The sequence below is a fragment of the Perognathus longimembris genome, chromosome 26 (assembly GCF_023159225.1).
Source record: "Perognathus longimembris pacificus isolate PPM17 chromosome 26, ASM2315922v1, whole genome shotgun sequence".
Lineage (NCBI taxonomy): Eukaryota > Metazoa > Chordata > Mammalia > Rodentia > Heteromyidae > Perognathus > Perognathus longimembris.
In genome coordinates this window covers 10,392,993-10,411,949 of record NC_063186.1, presented here as the reverse complement: position 1 = coordinate 10,411,949, position 18,957 = coordinate 10,392,993, and the positions used below count along the sequence as shown (strand labels likewise).

Genomic DNA, 18,957 nt, shown 5'->3' with positions numbered 1-18,957 from the left:
GAGTGGGCTCTACACCAATGTTCCATACAATCTAAACCAGACCCAACTTCTCACAGGAAACCAAGCCAGCACAAGAAAGAACACAAAGAAAAAAAAGAAAAAGAAAAAGACACCCAAAGGAAATGGAAAAGCAAAGAGGGAAGGTGTAGTTTAGGGTTTGGCACTGGGCAGGTCTTTTTATTACTGAACGGCATTCCATAACGTGTGTCAGTGGGTTTTCTTTTCGTTTTCTTGGTGCCAGTCCTGGGGCTCGAACTCAGGGCCTGGGCACTGTCCCTGAGCTTTTTTTTTTTTGCTCAAGGTTGGTGCTCTACCACTTGCGGCACAGCGCCCCTTCCAGCTTTTACTTGCTGGTGAAGGCAAGGTGCCTCGCAGATTTTCCCGACGAGGCGCCTGGATCCTCTGACCTCGGCCTCCCGAGTAACTGGGATGACACAGGCAATAGGGTGTTTCTTTAGGGAGGATCGGAGCCGGGGTACAGAGAGAGGGGGTCCCCCAGTGCTGAGGAGAGAGACAGCTATGGAAAGGAGATATGGCACTTTGTCACAGAGATACTTTAAAGCTTCTTAAAGAAACAAGTGGGAAAAGGAGGAAAAAAAAAAAAAAAAAGAAGCAACTGCTGTAAGGGTTGGTTTTGCCATTTAAAAAAACAACAACAACAAAATAAACCTCCAAGTGGGGAGGAATACCATACCACAGCACAAGAATCAAAGAGAGGGGACCAGAGGGAAAATGCAGAACAAACAAAGGCAACACAACTCACCAAAGCAGGAATACCTGGCAGAAACCACATCACCTGGACCAGTGACCCATGGAAGAAAAAAAAAAAAAAGAGGGAAAGAACAGAAATTTAAAAATAATAATAATAATCTGAGCTCTGACAGGGAAGCAAAAATCACCTTCTCCTCACCACGCGTCCTGGGCAAACAGCCAGACAATGATTCCTTCCCCTACTAGCCTCCTACCAGCCAAGGGCGGCACCCAGAGCATGCGCAGAGTCGACGGAGGCACACTGAGCACGCGCAGGTAGCAGCGGCCTACTACGCGCGCACGCGCAGAGGGCGACGGCGGCACTCTGAGCATGCGCAGGTGTCGACGGGTGGCACACTGAGCGTGCGCAGGTCACAACGGCGGCATGCTGCGTGCGTGCGCGCGCGCGCGCAGAGGGCGAAGGCGGCACCACGGAGCGTGCGCAGGTGTCGACGGGTGGCACACCGAGCATGCGCAAGTGTCAGTGACGGCGTACTGCGCGTGCGCAGGTGTCGACGGCGGCACACGGAGCCTGCGCGAAGTCTCCATGGGGGTGGCACACTGGGCATGCGCAGGGTCCAGGCCCGGGCACAGCTCTGCAGCAGGAGCTCCGTCTCGAGTCCGTGCGCCCCACGTGGCCCTGAGGGCCACGGCTCGCCCGGTCCCCGTGCCGCGCCCAGGGCCCCCCCCCCACCTCCACCCCACCCCCCCAGGCTGCCCCGCGCATGCGCACACAGGCCCAGGCTGCCCCCCCCCCCGCGCACGCGCACACGCACGCGCCACCCACGGACACGAGCCGGCAAGTCTGAGGTATTTCCGGTTTGAGGTCCGCGGTCGTGAAGTTTCCTTTTTTTTTTTTTTCACCTTTAAAAAAGATTTTTTTTTTCCTTTTTCTCTTTTTTTTTTTTTTTTTCAAAACCTCGGAAGCGACGTCGACAACGAAGCTTGTGTGTGCGGCGGCGAGGCCTGCGCGATGGGCGACCGCACGGATTTTGTTGGAAAGTTAAAAAAAAAAATAACAACAACAACAACTGAAGCAACGCCTCATAAATTAACGAGAGGGATTCAAATGTCCAAACAGCAGCATTCAAGACATTCAGTGACCGGAGAGCAAGGGCGCGCGGCGGAGGCGCGGGAGAGCCGGGGAGGCCCCGATGGACAGACAGACAGACAGACAGACCGGCCCCCACGGGGAGGCCCGGGCCCCGCCACGAGCCGGGGTCCCGATGGACAGACAGACAGACAGACCGGCCCCCACGGGGAGGCCCGGGCCCCGCCACGAGCCGGGGCCCCGATGGACAGACAGACAGACAGACCGGCCCCCACGGGGAGGCTCGGGCCCCGATGGACAGACAGACAGGCCCCATGGGGAGGCCTGGGCCCCGCCACGAGCTGGGGCCCCAATGGACAGACAGACAGACAGGCCCCGCCACGAGCCAGGGCCCTGATGGACAGACAGACAGACCGGCCCCCACGGGGAGGCCCGGGCCCCGCCACGAGCCGGGGCCCCGATGGACAGACAGACAGACAGACCGGCCCCCACGGGGAGGCCCGGGCCCCGCCACGAGCCGGGGCCCCGATGGACAGACAGACAGACAGACAGACCGGCCCCCACGGGGGGGCCCGGGCCCCGCCACGAGCCGGGGCCCCGATGGACAGACAGACAGGCCCCACGGGGAGGTCCGGGGCCCCAGCCACAAGCCCACGGGGAAGCCCGGGCCCGACGGACAGGCCCCACAGAAGACACGGGGCCCCCCGACTCACTCAGGAAGCCGCCTCCGGCCGCGCATCTCCCCTGGATTGCTCCAGGAGGAAGCCCCCCACTTTTGTCAGTGTTGGGGCTGGGATTCGAATGCAGGGCCTGGGGTGCTGCCCCTGAGCTTTTTTTTTTTCTTTTTCTTTTCTCGGCTCAAGGTTAGCACTCTACCACTTGAGACACAGCTTCACTGCAGGCATTTTTTTTCTTTTTTTCCTGTTTTGGTGGTTTCATTGGAGATAAGAAATCTCATGGAATTTTTTTTTTTTTTTGTCCTGCCTGGGCTTGGCTTTGAACTTCAGTCATCAGATCTCAGCTTCCTGAGTAGGTAGGATGACAGCACACCCCCAGCTCCAAACTCCACTTTGTTAACATTTTACAGCATCAGACCCTACCGAAAACTAACAAACAAAAAGTCCACGCCATTATGCCAATGTCTTGCCCTCTTGCTAAGTCACAAATTAGGGGCAGAAAACAGAACAACAACAACAACCAAAAAAGTGATCTTTGTCCTATGAACCAAGCCCAAGTTTGGTGGAAAGCAAGCTGGCAAGGCCCGGCTTGGCGGAGTCCAGAAGACTTGTCTGATATTTTTCAGTCTCCAAACCTTACGCTTGTGGTGGAATGGCCGGCCTCCCTGGGGTCCTTGGCCTCACTTCCCGGTTACCTGAGAAATAGTAGCAAAGGACTGTTGCTCCAAACATGCCCGAATCCAGAGTAGCTCTGTTCCAAACCCTACCCAGGACTCAGTTTCCCTTCAGCCTGAAGTCTGAGCCATCTTCCTCCTAGATTTCCTTCCGTGGAGAAAACAACCCTTGTGAAATCCATGAAAGATACCTCTGGTGTTGTTTTTCTTTTCAAGCTTACAGCCTTAAAAAGAAAAAGAAAAAAAAAGAAAAAAGGGAGTAGGGGAAAGAAAGGCAAACTCAAAGGTAGAGTTGGGGAGAGGCCTGGAAGCCGGGAGGGAAGAGTATACAACCCGGAAAAAGGGTTGTGTATCTCATGGTTAACAGTCTTCAAAGGTTCCTGGAGGAGAACTTGCAGCATTAAGGTAGCTAAGACAACGAGATGCTGGAGGGAAAGAGGGGAAGTCCTGGGGTGCACCCAACTTAGGAGATGACCAAACAGAAACCCACAATGGACCCCAGAGGACAAGAGGTGAAATGAAGGCTCGTGAGCTGGTTCTGCGAGTCACACAATTCAGCACCTGCACGCCCAGCTGTATCTGTGTGCCGTCAGTGATACAGAACACCAAACATGAACAAAAATGAAAAAATAATAATAATGCTGGCTTCTAGAAAAAAAAATACACCTAATTCTCCAAAAAAAAAATTCATCATCATATTAAGAATAATTATAATAATTATAATAATTAAAAAAAGTCTAGGTAAAATAGCAGCTGCATGTTTATGGGTTTCTTGGTTTGAGGGGATTTTTTTAAAACATCAACTTTGTGTTGGTGTGTTTTTCTGTTTCCCCTCATTTCTTCTGGTCCCCACACCAAGTCATGGTGGGGAGAGAGAGAGAGAGAGAGAGCAAGAGAGCGAGCTTGTCCGCTGTCTTGGGGTGTCAGATGCTGGACTCTTTCGGGGGCAGGTCCACGTTGGTCAGCGACGTCACCAGAGAGACCAGGCAGTCCGAGGTAGTGCCATTGACGGATCTTCGGATCAAATTTACCCGTTCCTCGACACAGCCCGCCGACAGGCGTGCCTCCGAGTCATGGTCCCAACATTCCTCGATGGTCACACAGAGCTGGGCCAGGCCCTGGGCACCAGAAGGGGGGGGACAGGGGGACAAAGGAACCACGGGTGACAACAAGCCATGGAGGAAGCCGGGCGCGGGGGCTCACGCCTGTCTTCCCAGCTATTCAGGAGGCTGAGATCTGGGGGATCACGGTTCGAAGCCAGCCTGGGCAGGAAAGTCCCGTGAGACTCTGATCTCCAATGAAACCACCAGAAAACCGGATGTGACCCTGTGGCTCAAGTGGTAGAGTGCTAGCCTTGAGTGGAAAGCAGCTCAGGGACAGCCCAGGCCCTGAGTTCAAGGAGCACAATGGACAACCAACTAGATACCGTTCCCAAGGAGGAACATAAAGGCAGCCACCGGGATGTCCGCCCACCTGGGAATGAACTGTCCCCACCCAGCCCCTCGCTCCTCAGCCCCAGCACAACCTTTGCTGAGCTTCACCCTAAGAAGGGGAAGGGGGGGAGGAAGGGAAGGGGAGAGGGGAAAGAGATCAGGGATAAGGGGGGGGGGGGGAAGGGGGAGACAGAGAGAGAGAAAGAGAGAGAGAGAGATCTAGGCCTGGCAGCCATGGTATCCAAATTCAACTTTTTGCTGCTTGTTTTGGTGCCGGTCTTGAGGCTTGAACTCAGAGGTCCCGGTCACCAATCACTCCAGGGCCCCAGGAAGGGGGGCAGCCTTCACCCCCTTGGGCTGAAGTTCCTGCTACGTACTGCATAAGTGGGGTGGGGTCCCCCAGAACCTCACCGGGTGCTTCAGCCAGTGTTCCTTAATGGCGGGTCTCATCTTCTTATGGACGACCACGTCCTGCAGTTCTTCTAGCGAAGGGTGCTGGCCAATCTCTTCCTCGAAGGGCAGCATGTATTCATCCACGGGTCCTGGGGGAGGGGGGGGGAGAGAGAGCCTGGTGGTACTCGCCCCCCTCCCCAAGATCCTTCTAGAACCTTCTAGAACTGGGCTGCCAGCCCCGCTCACCGTCAGCTGCCGTGCACCGTGACACCAGCTCCCACAGCACCAGGCCCATGGCGTACATGTCGATCCGCAGGAACGCGTCTCGCTGGAAGTTGATGGCGCCCTCCAGCACCTCAGGAGCCAGGTACCGCCTCGTGCCGACCTACAGAAGGGGCAGGGGAGGGCAAGGCAAGCCATGGGGATCCGGAAGCCGGAGGGGGGGGGGGGATGGATCACGTGGGAAAGCCTGGCAGATGAGGGCGGGCCACGTATGGGAATTGATCTCTAGGGGGGGGAAGGGGGACCCCTGGGGCTTGAAGTCAGGGCCTCACACTCTTCCTGGGCGCTTTCTCTCGAGGCTGGTGCTCTACCACTTGAATCACAGCTCCACATCCAGCTTTTGGGTGGTGTCATTGGAGGGAAGAGTCTCAGGGACTTTCCTGCCCAGGCTGGACTCGAACTGCGATCCCTAGCCTCCTGAGTCACTAGGATGACAGGGGTGAGCCACAGGAGCCTGGCGATACCTGAGTCTTGGCCTCTACAGCAGCACCGCCAGGCAGTGCATTATGATGTGCATGTTAAAGAGACTAAGACCAAAGAACTAACAAGGAAGCGGGAAGGAGACTACTTAAAATTACAGCTCACACCTGTAATCCTGGATACCCAGGAGACTGAGAATCTGAGAAACACAATTAGAACGCAGCCCAGGCAGGAAAGTCCTTGAGACTCCTCGCCAACGAACCACCAAAAAGCTGGAAGTGGAGCAGTGGCTCAAGCAGTAGGTGCCAGCCTTGAGCACAAAAAGCCCAGGGACAGAGCCCAGGCCCTGAGTTCAAGCCCCAGGACCAGCAGCAAATTTAAAAAGAAAAATAAAATAAAATAATTCAAGTGACCATTTTATGACTTCAAAGGCTAATTTTTTTTTGCTTCTTAATTCCCCAGGGTTCTTCCTGGAGTCCATTTCCATTTTGCCTTGTTCAATTGCTAGAACTGAAAGGGAGAAACTGAGTCTGGTGGGCGTGGCCAAACCCTTCCATAGTGACTCCCCGGCCTGAGGGAGCAACAGCCCATTCACGGGGAAACCACGAAACTCCGGGCCGCGAGCCCCAAGTGCCCAGGTAGGGCTCTGCCTCTCCACACGGTGACCCACTCTTGCAGGCCTGGGGTCCCCACACCCCCTGCCTCCCTCGCTCGGGTCTGCTACCTGCCCGTGAGTGTCCCCCGGAGGCTTGCCGGGCTCGAAGCGAACCGCCAGGCCGAAGTCGGCCAGCACCGCGGTCAGGTCGCTCTTTAACAGCACGTTCTTGCTCTTGAAGTCCCTGCGGAGAAAACCACGCCCTCCGTGACGCACACGCCGACCTCGCCCACCACACACTGACCTCGGGGAATGGGGCGTGTGCCAGGGTGGAGAAGTGAAGTGACTTCTCAAAGCCTTTCTCTGTGTGTGTGTGTCAGGCCTGGGATTTGAACTCAGGACCTCATGCTTTCACTTAGCTTTGTTATTGAAGGCTGGCACTCTACCTCTTGAGTCTAGCCCTCTCATGGACTTTCCTGCTCGGGCTGGCTTTGAACGGCAACCCTCTGATTTCAATCTCCTGGGGAGCTGGGGTGACAGGTGTGAGCCACAGTGCCTGGCCCCTCAATGCTTCAATGCCTATAGAGTTTTCAGAGGATGATGGGGACCGGGTGGCCCAGCATTCGAGTTCTCTGACCCTTTTACAATATCCATCGTATGGATTCTGGGGTGGGGGTGGGGGGGAATTAAAGTAAACGTGCCCAAGCCACTTGGCTGGGGTTAGAAAGTGGCACTCAAGAGAGCCCCCTTATTAAGAGGGGCTGCTTTAAGCTGTGCACCGGTGGCTCCCGCCTGTCATCCTAGCTACTCAGGAGGCTGAGATCTGAGAATTGAGATTCAGAGCCAGCCCGGGCAGGAAAGTCCAGGAGACTCTTTATCTCCACTGACTCAGCAAAAGGCCAGCAAGTAGAGCTGTGGCTCAAGTGGTAAGGCGCCATCTTTGAGTGAAAAAGTTCAAGGATAGTGCCCAGGCTATGAGTTCAAGCCTCAGTACTGGCACAAGGGGGAGGGGGGAGGAGGAGAGAGGAGAGAGAGAGAGAGAGCGCAAGCACGCACTATTAGATCCTAAATGTTCCTAACAATTGTCTCTGCCATTTAGTAGCACACAATGGTTATAACTTCATCTAACATACCATCCTAGGCTGGCTTCAAACAACAATCTTCAGATTATAGCCTCCTGCGTACTAGGAAAATAGGCCTTGAGCCACCAGTAGCGTTTTTCCTTTTCTCAGTCCCAGGTCTTGAACTCAGGGCCTGGGCACTGTCCCTGAGCTCTTTTACTCAAGGCTAGAGCTCTGCCACTTTAAGCCACAGTGCCACTTCCCGTTTTCTGGTGGTTTCATTGGAGATAGGAGTCTCATGGACTTTTCTGCCCAGGCTGGCTTTGAACCTCGATCCTCCAGATCTCAGCCTCCTGAGTAGCTGGGATGACGGGCGTGAGCTACCAGTGCCTGCCTAGGTTTTTTTCTCTTTCTTTCTACCCATAACGGAAGCAAGAATGGAGGCGGCACTTCCCTGCGTGGCCAGCAGAGGGCAGCACGGAGCCGGCCTGTGCCATTCCCAGGATGCAGTGCTCCTCAGGAGGTTCCCCTCCCAGCCAGGTCCCCCAGCCAGACCAGGTACCTACCTGTGGGCGATGGAGGGCTTATAGCCCTCCCCGCGACACCAGGGCACGTCCTCATGCAGGTAGGAGAGGCCGCGCGACATTGTCTCGGCCACGTGACACAGTTCGTTCCAACTGATGATATTTCCTTTCAAGTAATCCGTGAGCGAACCCTAAGAGAGAGCAGGCGGGCGCTCGCATAGGGCTTGGGCCTAGGTGCTGGGGGCTAGACAGGACCGGGCTCAGCCCCCCGCCCCCCCAGGAGGGGCTGAGAGGATGAGGTGAATGTCCCCCACAGAGGGTCGTCAGCGCAGAGGCCCGGCCCACGTCATCCTAGCTACTCAGGAGGCTGAGATCTGGAGGATGGCGGCTTAAAGCCCACCCAGAGAAGGAAAGTCCACAAGACTCTCATCTCCAACGACCCACCCAGAAACTGGAAATGGTGCTGTGGCTCCAAGTGCTAGAGCACTAGTCTTGAACAAAAGAACTCAGGGATGGTGCCCAGGCCCTGAGTTCAAGTCCCATAACCAGCACACGCACACACACACACACACACACACACACACACACACACACACACACACACGGTAGCCCCAGGCTCTGGGGACACTTAGGTCCAGACCTAGCTGACTCACCTTGTCATGGAAGGCAGTGATGAGCCACAGCTCCACCTCAAGGTTGGAGCCTCGCTTCTCAGCGGCGATAAACTGCAGCAGGTTCTCGTGTTTCATGCCAGGCGTGCTGAAGATCTCACGCTCACTCTGCCAAGACTGCTTGTCCTGCGGGTGGGTGTGTGGGTATGGGAAGGGGAATGCGCTATGGCAGGCAAAGGCCCAGCTGCCAGTACCTGGCCCCAGATAGGAGGACTGCAGCTACCCCCCATGTTCTACTTCCTTATGGTTTATAAGATGTGGGTTTTGTGTGTTTGTGAGTCACTGCAGGGGGTGGAGGGTGTGTGGGGTCTGAACTCAGGGCCTGGGTATCCTCCTTGAGCTTCTTTTGGGTGCTTAATTGGAGATAGGAGTCTCACAGACTTTCCTGCCCAGGCTGGCTTTGAACCATGATCCTCTAGCTCACCCTCCTGAGTAGCTAGCATGACAGGCCACTGGTACCTGGCTTGCCACTGCCTGCAATCCCCAGATCAATCAAGAGCAACACGCGTGCTCAGCACAGATGTGGCCTCTTTTCCCTCCTCCCACTGGGCCTACGACTGCCCTGGAGTGGTAGGGGACTTGCTGGAGCCACCTGGCGCCTGCTCCCTAACCTGGAGAGGGAAGATCTTCACGGCTACGAAGTCGTTCAGGAGCTGGGCCTTCCACACACAGCCAAAGCGGCCCCGGGCTTTGACCTCCAGCAACTGGAGGGGCTTCAGACCCACCAGGGGGGATGGGGGCGGAGGTCCGGAGTCCTGGGGGGGACAGGGAAGGGAGGGCTTTATTTTTTCATTCATTCATTTACTTATTTGTGCCAGTCCACACACTTGAACTCAGGGCCTGGGTGCTGTCCCTGAGCTTTTTGCACCAAAGGCTAGCTCACTACCACTTGAGCGCCACTTTTGACTTTTTCTGTGTCTGTGGTGCTGAGGAATCGAACCCAGGGCTTCATGCATGCTAGGCGAGCACTCTACCACTAAGCCACATTCCCAGCCCTGTATTGTTTTTTTGGGTTCTGGTCCCGGGGCTTGAACTCAGGGCCTGGGCGCTGTCCCTGATCTTTTCCACCTTTGGCTAGCTCACTACCGCTTGAGCCGCGGCACCACTTGCAGCTGGTTCGTTTATTTTGTTATGTTGGGTTTTTTTACTTTTTGGGTCTTCCAGACTTTCACGAGTGGGCAGGCGGGTGCTCTCACCTCGTGGACGTCGACGTGGCCGTAGGGAGGCTTGCGCTGGCGGTACATCCAGAAGGCCAGCACGAGGAGGAGGGCCAGGCCCCCGATGGGCAGCAGCGAGTAGGCCAGCACGGTCAGCAGGGCCGGGGCTGTCGGGGGTGGCTCGTAGGTGACTGAGAGACACACCACGGAGCCCTGGGTCACGCAGCCCCACCCCCCCGCCCGCACCCGGCACGGCCATTGGCCTGTGGGAGCAGGGCCCACACCCGGCGCAGCCATTGGTCTGCAGGAGCTGGGAGCCGCCCACATGCCGTGCAGCCATTGGCCTACAAGAGCAGGGCCCGCCTACCCGGACTCAGTGCAGCCATTGGTGGGCGGGGTAGGACCCGCCCACATGCAGTGCAGCCATTGGTCTACAAGAGCAGGACCCGCCCACCCGGACTCAGTGCAGCCATTGGCGTGCGGGCGCAGGGCCCACCCGCACGCAGTGCAGCCATTGGTCTGCGGGAGCCGGCCCCGCCCCCGCCCGCGCCTCACCTTCCGGGCCCCCAGCCTCGGGCAGGTGGGTGAAGCGCTCGTTACAGAAGTTGCCTTCGCAGCAGCAGAAGTAGACTTGGGGGTTCTCCTCGGTGGCCACGCACTCTTGCCTGCAAGAGCCCCAGACAGCGGGGCGGGGGGGGGGGGAGGGGGGAGGGGAGGTTGAGTTCCGGTCAGACCTGCGCCCCTCACCCCAGTCACACACGGCGACTTCCTGGGGGGAACACCAACCGGACAGCAGAAGAGGGGAGCCCGGACCCCGGCCGGGGGAGAGCTGGGGATGGGAGGCGCACGCCTGTCACCCCAGCTACTCGGGAGGCTGAGGTTTGAGGACTAAGCCCAGAGAGGGGAGAGGGGGAGGGAGGGGAGGCCCTGGGTTCCTCCAGCCCCAGTACCTGTCGTAGCAGTTGAAGTCGTCCAGCCAGCAGCCCTTCTTGACCAGCTCGATGGTGCCCGAGCTGTTGCGCCAGGAGGCGTAGCAGTGCAGCCTCTTGTCCTGCTCGCCCTCGCAGCGCTCCCGGCCGCTCTGGTTCGTGCGTTCCAGTTCCCAGTTGGCGTTGTAGTAGATGCACTCGCGAGTTCCGGCCTCCCCACGCCCAGAACCTGGGCCGACACCCCCCCCCCCCAACAAAGAAAGAAAGAAACAAAGACAAGACTGTGAGCACGGCTGTGCAGAGACACCCACAAAGCCTGCCTGCACCCACTGGTTCAGCAAAATCTGTGCCATCTTGGGTGGGACCCAATCGCCCCAGCTCATCCTCCCCCCAAAAAAATAGCTGGTGTTGGGGACTGGGGGCTCACGCCTGGCATCCCAAGCTCCTCAGGCGGCTGAGATCTGGAGGACTGTGGTTCAAAGCCAGCCCCGGGCAGAAAAAAGTCTGTAAGACTCTTATCACCAGTGAACCACCAAAAACCCAGAAGGAGTGCTGTGGCTCAAGGGGTAGAGCGCCATCCTTGAGCACAAACGCTCAGGGTCAGTGCTCAGGCTGTGAGTTCAAGCCCCAGGACCAGGGCAGGCCGTGTGTGCACGCGCATGCGCACACAACACACCCAAAGGCTGAGCGTCCAATTGGTATGGAAGACCACCACTCAGCGTTCTATAGACAAGCTCATCCTGAAGGCAGGAAAAGCGAATTAGGAGACTCTGGACACAGGACGAGGCACGTTTGAGTTCACTGAGTCACGCTGCCAGGAGAGACAACAGAACCTTCCAGAAAAGACACACATAGAAGTCGGCCTCTTCCCGTGATGGCTTCCAGGCCGTTGGGGGTCTCTGGCTTACACCCTCCAGACTCATGAAAACTTGGACCCCAAGAAACTCTCAATTATTGACTACCTTCATTCTCCCCCTCCCCCACCTCCAGCCTCAGAGCTTTCAAATCAGTCATTGGGGCAAGTGAATAGCAAAGAGGAAAAAGAGAAAACACCTTAAATCCTAGCTACAATGGGGAGTCAAGACTTGGAAGGATGACAATCTGAGACCAACCTGCGTTAACCAAAAAAAAACAAACAAGAGACCCCATCTTAACCTAAAAAACGCAGGGCATAGTCAAGCATGCCTACCATCCCAGCTACCCAAAAAGTCCTTGCATTCTTGCAAGGTGAAAAAATGAGGAAAGGGCTAGGGCCAGGGTTCAAATGGCAGAGCACCTTGCCTGAAAGCGTGTGTATGTACGCATGCATATATTTGTATGCACATATCTACATCTGCACGCCCATGAATATGGGTACGTGTATCACACAGACGTGTGCATTGGTTTACACGTGTTGTGTGCATACATACATACATACATACATACATACATACACGATGGCAGAAAAGAAATTCAGAATCCACATTCAAGAAGTCCAAGCCCTAAATAAAGAGTTCAAAAAGTGAAAAGCGGAGGGCGGGTTGGAGGTGTGGCCCAGGTGGTAGAGCACCAGCCAGAGCTCAAAAGCCTCAGGTCCCGGGTGTGAGCTCCAGTCTCAGGCCAGCAAAGGAAAGGCTGGTGCTGGTGGCTCGCGCCTGTCAGCCCAGCTACTCAGGCGGCTTTGGATCTGAGGGTGGTGGTCCAACCACACCGGTGGTCCTAGCGGCTGGCGACGCACACCAAGACGGAGAGCACGGGTTTGAGGGCCACACCATCTCCATGGGGCAGCTAGGAGTGACAGCACAACCCTGCCATTCCAGCCGATCAGGACACCGCCCCCAGGAGGGGTGCTGTTCCAGGTCAGCCTATGCGCCCCCCCCCCAATAAAACTCTCTACAGGAAAAGCTGGGTGCAAAAGCTCAGAGACAGCGTTCAAGTCCCAGTACCAGTGTGCACACCCTAGATGAATAGAAAGTTCATAAAAGAAGGCTGTGTGTGTGTGTGTGTGTGTGTGTGTACACGCATGCGCTAGTCCTGGGGGCTTGAACTCATGACCTGGGCACTGTCCCTGAGATTGTTGTTGTTCAGGTTTTTTTTTTGGGGGGGGGGCGGGGGGCTCTACCACTTGAGCCACAGCCCCACTTCTGCCTTTTTGTGGTTCGCTGAAGATAAAGTCTCATTGACCTTCCTGCTTGGGCTGGCCTCAAACCACCAGCCTCCGATTTTAGCCTCCTAAGGAGCCACGGGGGAGGGGGCTGGGGGGGGCAGTGAAAGCAAGGGCTTCCTGCCCACAGCTGCAAGCCCAGGGCGCTGAGATCTCACGCATGCGTGTTCTCAATCAGTGGACACCGGGACTCAGGCGAAGGGCAACAAGCAAGGGTCCCGAGTGGACTTTAAAAGGCACGGTTTCACCCCCCCCCCCCCGCACATCACTTTTATAATAACCTTTGCTCTCACATCTGATAACCCAGCAGCCCTGGGAGGGAAGGGGGGGGGAACTCCCCTAACCCCTCCCACGTGAGCCAGCTCCCATTGGCCCAGCGCTGGGCAGGCGCGCGTGGGGACTGTCCCCTTCCCTCTGCAGATGGACAGCCAACAGCTGGGCCCGGCCTCGGGGCCCAGGGAAGCAGCCGGGCTTTATGCTCTGGCCAAAAAGGCTTCAGTTTCCAATCCAGCCTTTCTCTTCCTCCCTCCCCCTGCCCCCCCCCCAACTAATTTTAGCCTCCTCGAGGAAGGGGTTCACGGGCAAACTGGAACGCAGGGTAGGGAGGATCACGTTTTGCAACACAGCCCAGCCCGCCGCCCCCCTGACCCCAAAGCACTTTACTGTGGCCCAGAAAACTGGCTAGGAAAGACAAGGGGGGGAGGGGACCTCAAATCTGCCCCATTGGGGGTACTGCTTCTGCCTTTTGTTTTTTTTTGTCAGCAATCAGTCCATGAATGAAAGCACCAGGCTGTAGGTGTTCATTGATGATGATCTTTAAAACACCAACAAAGGCTGATGCATAAAGTCAGAAGGAAATTGTTTTAAATTAAATAAATTTAAATATATATATATATATATGGCTATGGGAGATAATAAGCACAAGGCTAGTATTTCTACTCCCTTCCATTATCTTAGGCAGAGTTATCTGCTGGTAACTTTAAAAAACAACCAAACAATTCCTAGGAAGCCTTAGAGGGCTAGCAGCTCACCATAAACCAACAGATGCCAGGGAAGGGCTGGAACACACTAGACTCTCTGCCAAAGGAAACAAAATGGAAGCCCAGAGCAAGGGCTTATGGGATAAACAAGCCAAGAGCAAGCACCAAGTAGCTCACACCTGTCAATCCTAGCTACTCAGGAGGCTGAGATCTGAGTGAAGATCATGGGTCGAAGCCAACCCCGGGTACACCACCAATAATTTAAGAGACTCTGGTCTCCAAGGAATGGCCCAAAAAGCCAAGCGTGGAGGTGTGGTTCAAATGGTAGAGCACCAGCCCTGATAAGCAAAAACAAACAAACAACTAAGGACAGAGGTTAGGCCCTGAGTTCAAGACCTAATACCAGCAGTAATAATAATAATAATAATAATAATAATAATAATAGAATTTTTTAAGCCTGGGCCAGGAGGAAGGCCGGAGGAAGATCATTCTAGAAAGGCAAAGAGCTGAGAACAGACCGCCTAGCCCTCGGCTTTACATCCCAGTAACTGAGGGCAGAGTGAGATTTGTCACAATGCTTGCACGCTCCCTACAAAACCACCACACCCCCAGCCGTGGTGGGCTGGCAGAGCCACCTGGCAGAGGACAGCCCCAGAAAGCTGGCGCCCCACTTTCGGGTTCAGCAGAGGTCAGGGGTGGAGTTAAGACGCCAACATGGGGTGGGGGGGTCCGCCGGCCAGCATGCCACTAAGCACCCATGGGGATGGGCCGAGATCACCGGGGGGGGGGGGGGGGAGGCCTCCTCCCATGCCCGCATCTGCCCACCGCACCCCAAAAGCGAGGGGGGACACCACATCAGTATTCGGTACCTTCAGGGGGTGGCTGGCCCTCGGCCCTGGCGTGCCCAGCCCTCGGTCGCCATGGCTGCTGAGGCCACCTGGCAGAGCTGATTGGTAGAAAGGGCATCGCTCATGTCCTGCTACAAACGCGCCCCCCAAAACAGGCGCGTGCCCGCTGGTGGGGCCCCCAGGTGGGCCCACTGGGGGGGGGGAGACTGGGGGGGAGGGGGGTGCCAGTTGCCAGGCCAGGCAGAGAGGCCCCGGCAAATGGTCCTTGCTGACATTCTGTACATGCGTGAGGGAGGCAGGGGCCTGGCCAAGGGGGCGGGTGGGCACGGTGCCCGGCCACCCACAACCAGCCGCCTCCCCTGAAACCCGAGCCCCTTCCTGGGGGAAGCAGCTCAAGGACGCCACCCCGGCTTGTTCCGGGGCTGTGGGAAACATCCAAACTTCCCCACCAAAGGAGGAAGCTGGGCGCCGGTGGCTACACCTGTAATCCTAGCTACCACGGAGGCCTGAGATCGGGAGGCTCGCAGTTCAAAGCCAGCCCCGGGAGATCCGGCAAAAGACCGGAAATGGATGTGTGGCTCAGAAAGACACTGAGGGGCAGCGCCTAGGCCGAGTCCAGCCACCACGAATCACGTGAACTGTGTGGCAAAGGTAAGCCTGCGCGCTAGATGGAGAAGGTCATTCATTCATTCATTCACTCATTCTGAGACTTGAACTCAGAGCCTGGACACTGTCCCTGAGCTTTGTTACTCAAGGAGACATACTTCCAGCCTACGGCCTTTCCTGCCCCAGGCTGGGCTTCCAATGGAGATCTTCAGATCCCAGCCTCCTGAGTAGCTGGGATTACAGGCGTGAGCACGGGTGCCCGGCTTGAAGATAGGTTTTTACAAAAACATAAACTATCACATGAGTGATTATATGTTGGAATACTTGCTCCTACATACTAGACATTGAGCAAAATATCCTACCCATGCTCAAACCACCTCCTGATGAAGACAGACAGAAAGCCCGTGTGTCATTCCTGGCAAAAGTTCACCTGGTAAAACTCTCACCCCTCACCCCTATCCTGGTGTAATGGTGTATGAACACAGGGCCAGCCACTTGTCATCACAGAGACTCGGGAGGCTGAGATCGGAGGATGGTGGTTCAAAGCCAGCCTGGGCAGGAAAGGTGGTGAGACTCTTATCTCCAGTGGGAAAAAAAAACCACACGTGGCGCTGTTGTGGCTCAAAATGGGAGCGCGCCAGCCTTGAGCAAAAAGATCTCTGGCCCCAAAGTTCAAGCCCCACGATGGACATAAAAAGGGCACAAAATGTCCAATGACCCAAGTACCACCTGGCCTCCACCACATGTACAAGGGGGCTCTAGGCGCTCGGGGTCCCCCCCATCCTTGGGATGGAAATAACTGGTTTACACCAAGTAACCACAGGGCCTTGGTACCTCGCAAGGGAACCATACCATCGATAGAGAGGAGGAACAGCCAGCCATCTGTCACCCCTACAGCAGTGAGGGCAACCCCAGCCTCCCCCCTTTCTTCCCTCCCCGCTTCCCTCCTTTGCATGGGTTTTCCCAGACTTCACACTCTGCTGCCCCCCCCACCACCATTTTGAGGTGCTGCATGTATGTAATGGGGGACAAGAACGCCCCAAATCCAGCAGCCTGGCTAGCCACTTCTCCTACGTGTCTCCACTTCCCTATGCCCATCTCTGTGCTCCATTCAGACTTGGGGGGGAGGGGGCAAGGCCTAGGGCCAGGGGGAGAGAGAAATCGAAGTGATGGTAGTGATGAAAATGCTTTCTCCGCAAAACACCTGGTGTCTACACCCGCACGCTGACCCCAACCAAACACACCCAAGCCCCATGCCACCAACCCACAACCACACACGCGCACACACAGAGGTGGTGGCGAGTTTGGGGTGCTGCCCCCAACTCAAGACCTGTTGGGTGTTCCTTCCTCCCCACCCTACCTCCAGCATCCTTTCCAAATCACCCCCCCCCGTCCCTACCCCCAAAGCCATCCAAGGGGACACACGTGTGGCCCACCCCATTGTTCCGGGAGGACTGGGCGCCAGCACCCAGAATTCCAAAGGGGAAGAGGGGTGGGAACACCCATGTGAAGATCTCCCCCCTTCAATAATACCCAGCAACGAGTGGTCCAAAAGACCCCCCCCCCACAACACACCCTTAGATCTGCGGCCCGGGGGGGAAAGGGGGAGGGATGGGAAGACACATTCCTATGCATCTGCACAACCTGAACCCCAAATCTCATGCTTCCTTTCCTGCATCCCAGGAGTGCCTTCCACGAAACATAATCTCGACAGATTATAGCAGGGGCGACATCCTGCCCCCAATTCAGAGCGCTGGGCACCCCCAATCCTCAGCCCCAGGGAGGTGCATGCAAACTGGGCGGGGGGTTGGGGGGGAAAGGGATTGCAAGCTTAAGGGAGGGATTGCAAGCTTGGGGAACTTGAGGGACTCCAAGTGTGGAGAGGGTTGCAAGTGTAAGGGGGTTGCAAGCTTGGGGGTTCCAGGTTTAGAGGAGACTACAAGCTTCGGGGGGCATTGCGCGCTTGGAAGGGGGTGACTGCAAGCTTGAGGGTGTTGCTAGCTTGGAGAGTTGTTGCTAAGCTTCTAGGAGGGGGTGTGGCAAACTCAGGGGTGTTGCTAGTTTGTAAAGGAAGTGTTGCAAGCTTGGGGTGTTGCTAGCTTGGAGAGGGAGGTTGTTGCAAGTTTGGGGTGTTGCTACCTTGGGGTATTACTAGCTTGGAGGGGGATTGTTGCAAGCTAGGAGTGTCGCTGGTTTGGAGGGGAGGTGTTCCAAGTTTGGGGGTGTTGCTAGCTTGGAGGGGGTGTTGCTACCTTGGGGTGTTAGTAGCTTGGAGGGGGATTGTTTCAAGCTAGGAGTGTTGCTAGTTTAGAGGGGAGGTGTTCCTAGTTTGGGGGTGTTGCTAGCTTGGAGGGGGTGTTGCCACCTTGGGAGTAACGCTAGCCTGGATGGAGGGAGGTCCTTGCAAGCTTGGGGTGTTGCTAGTTCGGAGGGAGTGCTGCTAGCTTGGAGGAGGTTGGTGCAAGCAAGTTCAGGGTGCTGCTACCTGGGAGGGGGGTCGTCCCCAGCTCGGGGCTGCCGCAGAGGGAGGGAGGGCGGGATTGGAGCTCCAGGAGCCGGCGACGCAGGGTCGGGACGCGGGGTCCGCCCTTTGTTGATCCACAGCGCGTGGCACCCGCCACGTCCCCGCGCCCCGAGAACCCCGCGCCCCACCCACCCCGTGGCACAGCGCACCCCGCGCTCGACCCACTCTACCCAGGCAATCCGCGCTCACCAGCCCCGGCCTCCCCAGCCCCAGCCCCGGCCCCAGCCCCGGCCTCGCTCTCACCGGCCCCGCGCTCCTCCCAGCACCCCGGGCCCCCGCGCCCCGGCCCCCCGCGCCCCGGCCCCCCCCCGGCCCCCCGCGCTCACCGGCGCACAGCGATCCCCAGACAAGGAGCAGCGCCGCCCAGGCCGCCGTCATGTTCCGCCGCGCCGCCCCCGGGTTCCCGAGTCGCCGGCCGGGCCGGGCGCCCCGCTGCTCCCCCGCGGCTCCTCCGCGGCCCGCCCCGCGCGCGGCCCCGCACTGGAGGCGGGGGGCCCCTTGGGTAACCGGGAGGATCGAGGCTCAAGGCCGCTCCGAGCGGCGTGGCCGGCGGCCCGGCGCGGGGGCCGAGGCGGGGGCCGGGGGTCGGCGGCGGGGCGCGGCGAGCCGGGGCGCGCGGGAGCCGGACATCAGGGCACCGGGCGGGGCCCGCACCCCGGGCCGCGGGGCCGTCGAGTCCGGGGCGGCCATGAACGGGAGGGGGGGACGGTGGGGAGGACGGAGGGGGCGCGGGCGGGGGGAGGGAAGCGGAGCCCGGGTCCAAAATGGCTCCGCGGCGGCGACCGCGGGTCCCCGTTCGCCGGCGGGGAAACCCGGATGTTGGATACAAAGAGGCGGGCGAATGGGGCGGGAGAACGGGGAGAGGGGCGGAGCTTGCGACCGCGTGGTCCACGCCCCCTCACGGGGCGGGGCTTCCAAGAGACAACAACACGCTGGCCACGCCCCAGAACGCCTCCTGTGTGCGCCTGCGCAAAGGCGCACCTAGAAAGTGAGAGGGGGGGTAGGGCCTCGGAAAACACCACCGCTCCGGCCACGCCCTCTCCGTGAAGACCACGCCCCCTCTCCGCGATGGCCACGCCCCTCCGCCCTGCAGGCCGGCTGGGCGCGCCTGCGCTAGGGCGCATCTAGAAAGGGGGGTGGGGGGCAGGCAGCAGGGATGGTGGTGAAATGGGCCATTTGGGGTTCAGGGGGGCCTGGAACCCTTGTGTCTCTGGGAATCACAGCATCTGAGATTGCCTG

General features: G+C 57.6%; 1 protein-coding gene across 2 annotated transcripts; it reads right to left on the bottom strand.

The window, feature by feature from the left end:
- Nucleotides 1-2,769: 2,769 nt before the first annotated feature.
- Nucleotides 2,770-18,621, bottom strand: Acvr2b (activin A receptor type 2B). Of its 2 annotated transcripts, none has more exons than XM_048334609.1 (11): nt 18,045-18,621; nt 10,639-10,846; nt 10,244-10,353; nt 9,728-9,855; nt 9,143-9,286; nt 8,514-8,657; nt 7,903-8,051; nt 6,405-6,519; nt 5,225-5,363; nt 4,997-5,127; nt 2,770-4,270 (listed from the first exon to the last, which is right to left on the bottom strand). In XM_048334609.1, exons 1-11 carry the CDS (start codon nt 18,094-18,096, stop codon nt 4,076-4,078), a joined length of 1,515 nt encoding a protein of 504 aa, XP_048190566.1. In that variant the 5' UTR covers nt 18,097-18,621; the 3' UTR covers nt 2,770-4,075. The 2 variants fall into 2 exon arrangements, with proteins under 2 accessions (XP_048190566.1, XP_048190565.1); XM_048334608.1 differs by having other exon boundaries at nt 9,728-9,879; nt 18,045-18,620.
- Between the last annotated feature and the right edge of the window lie 336 nt (nt 18,622-18,957).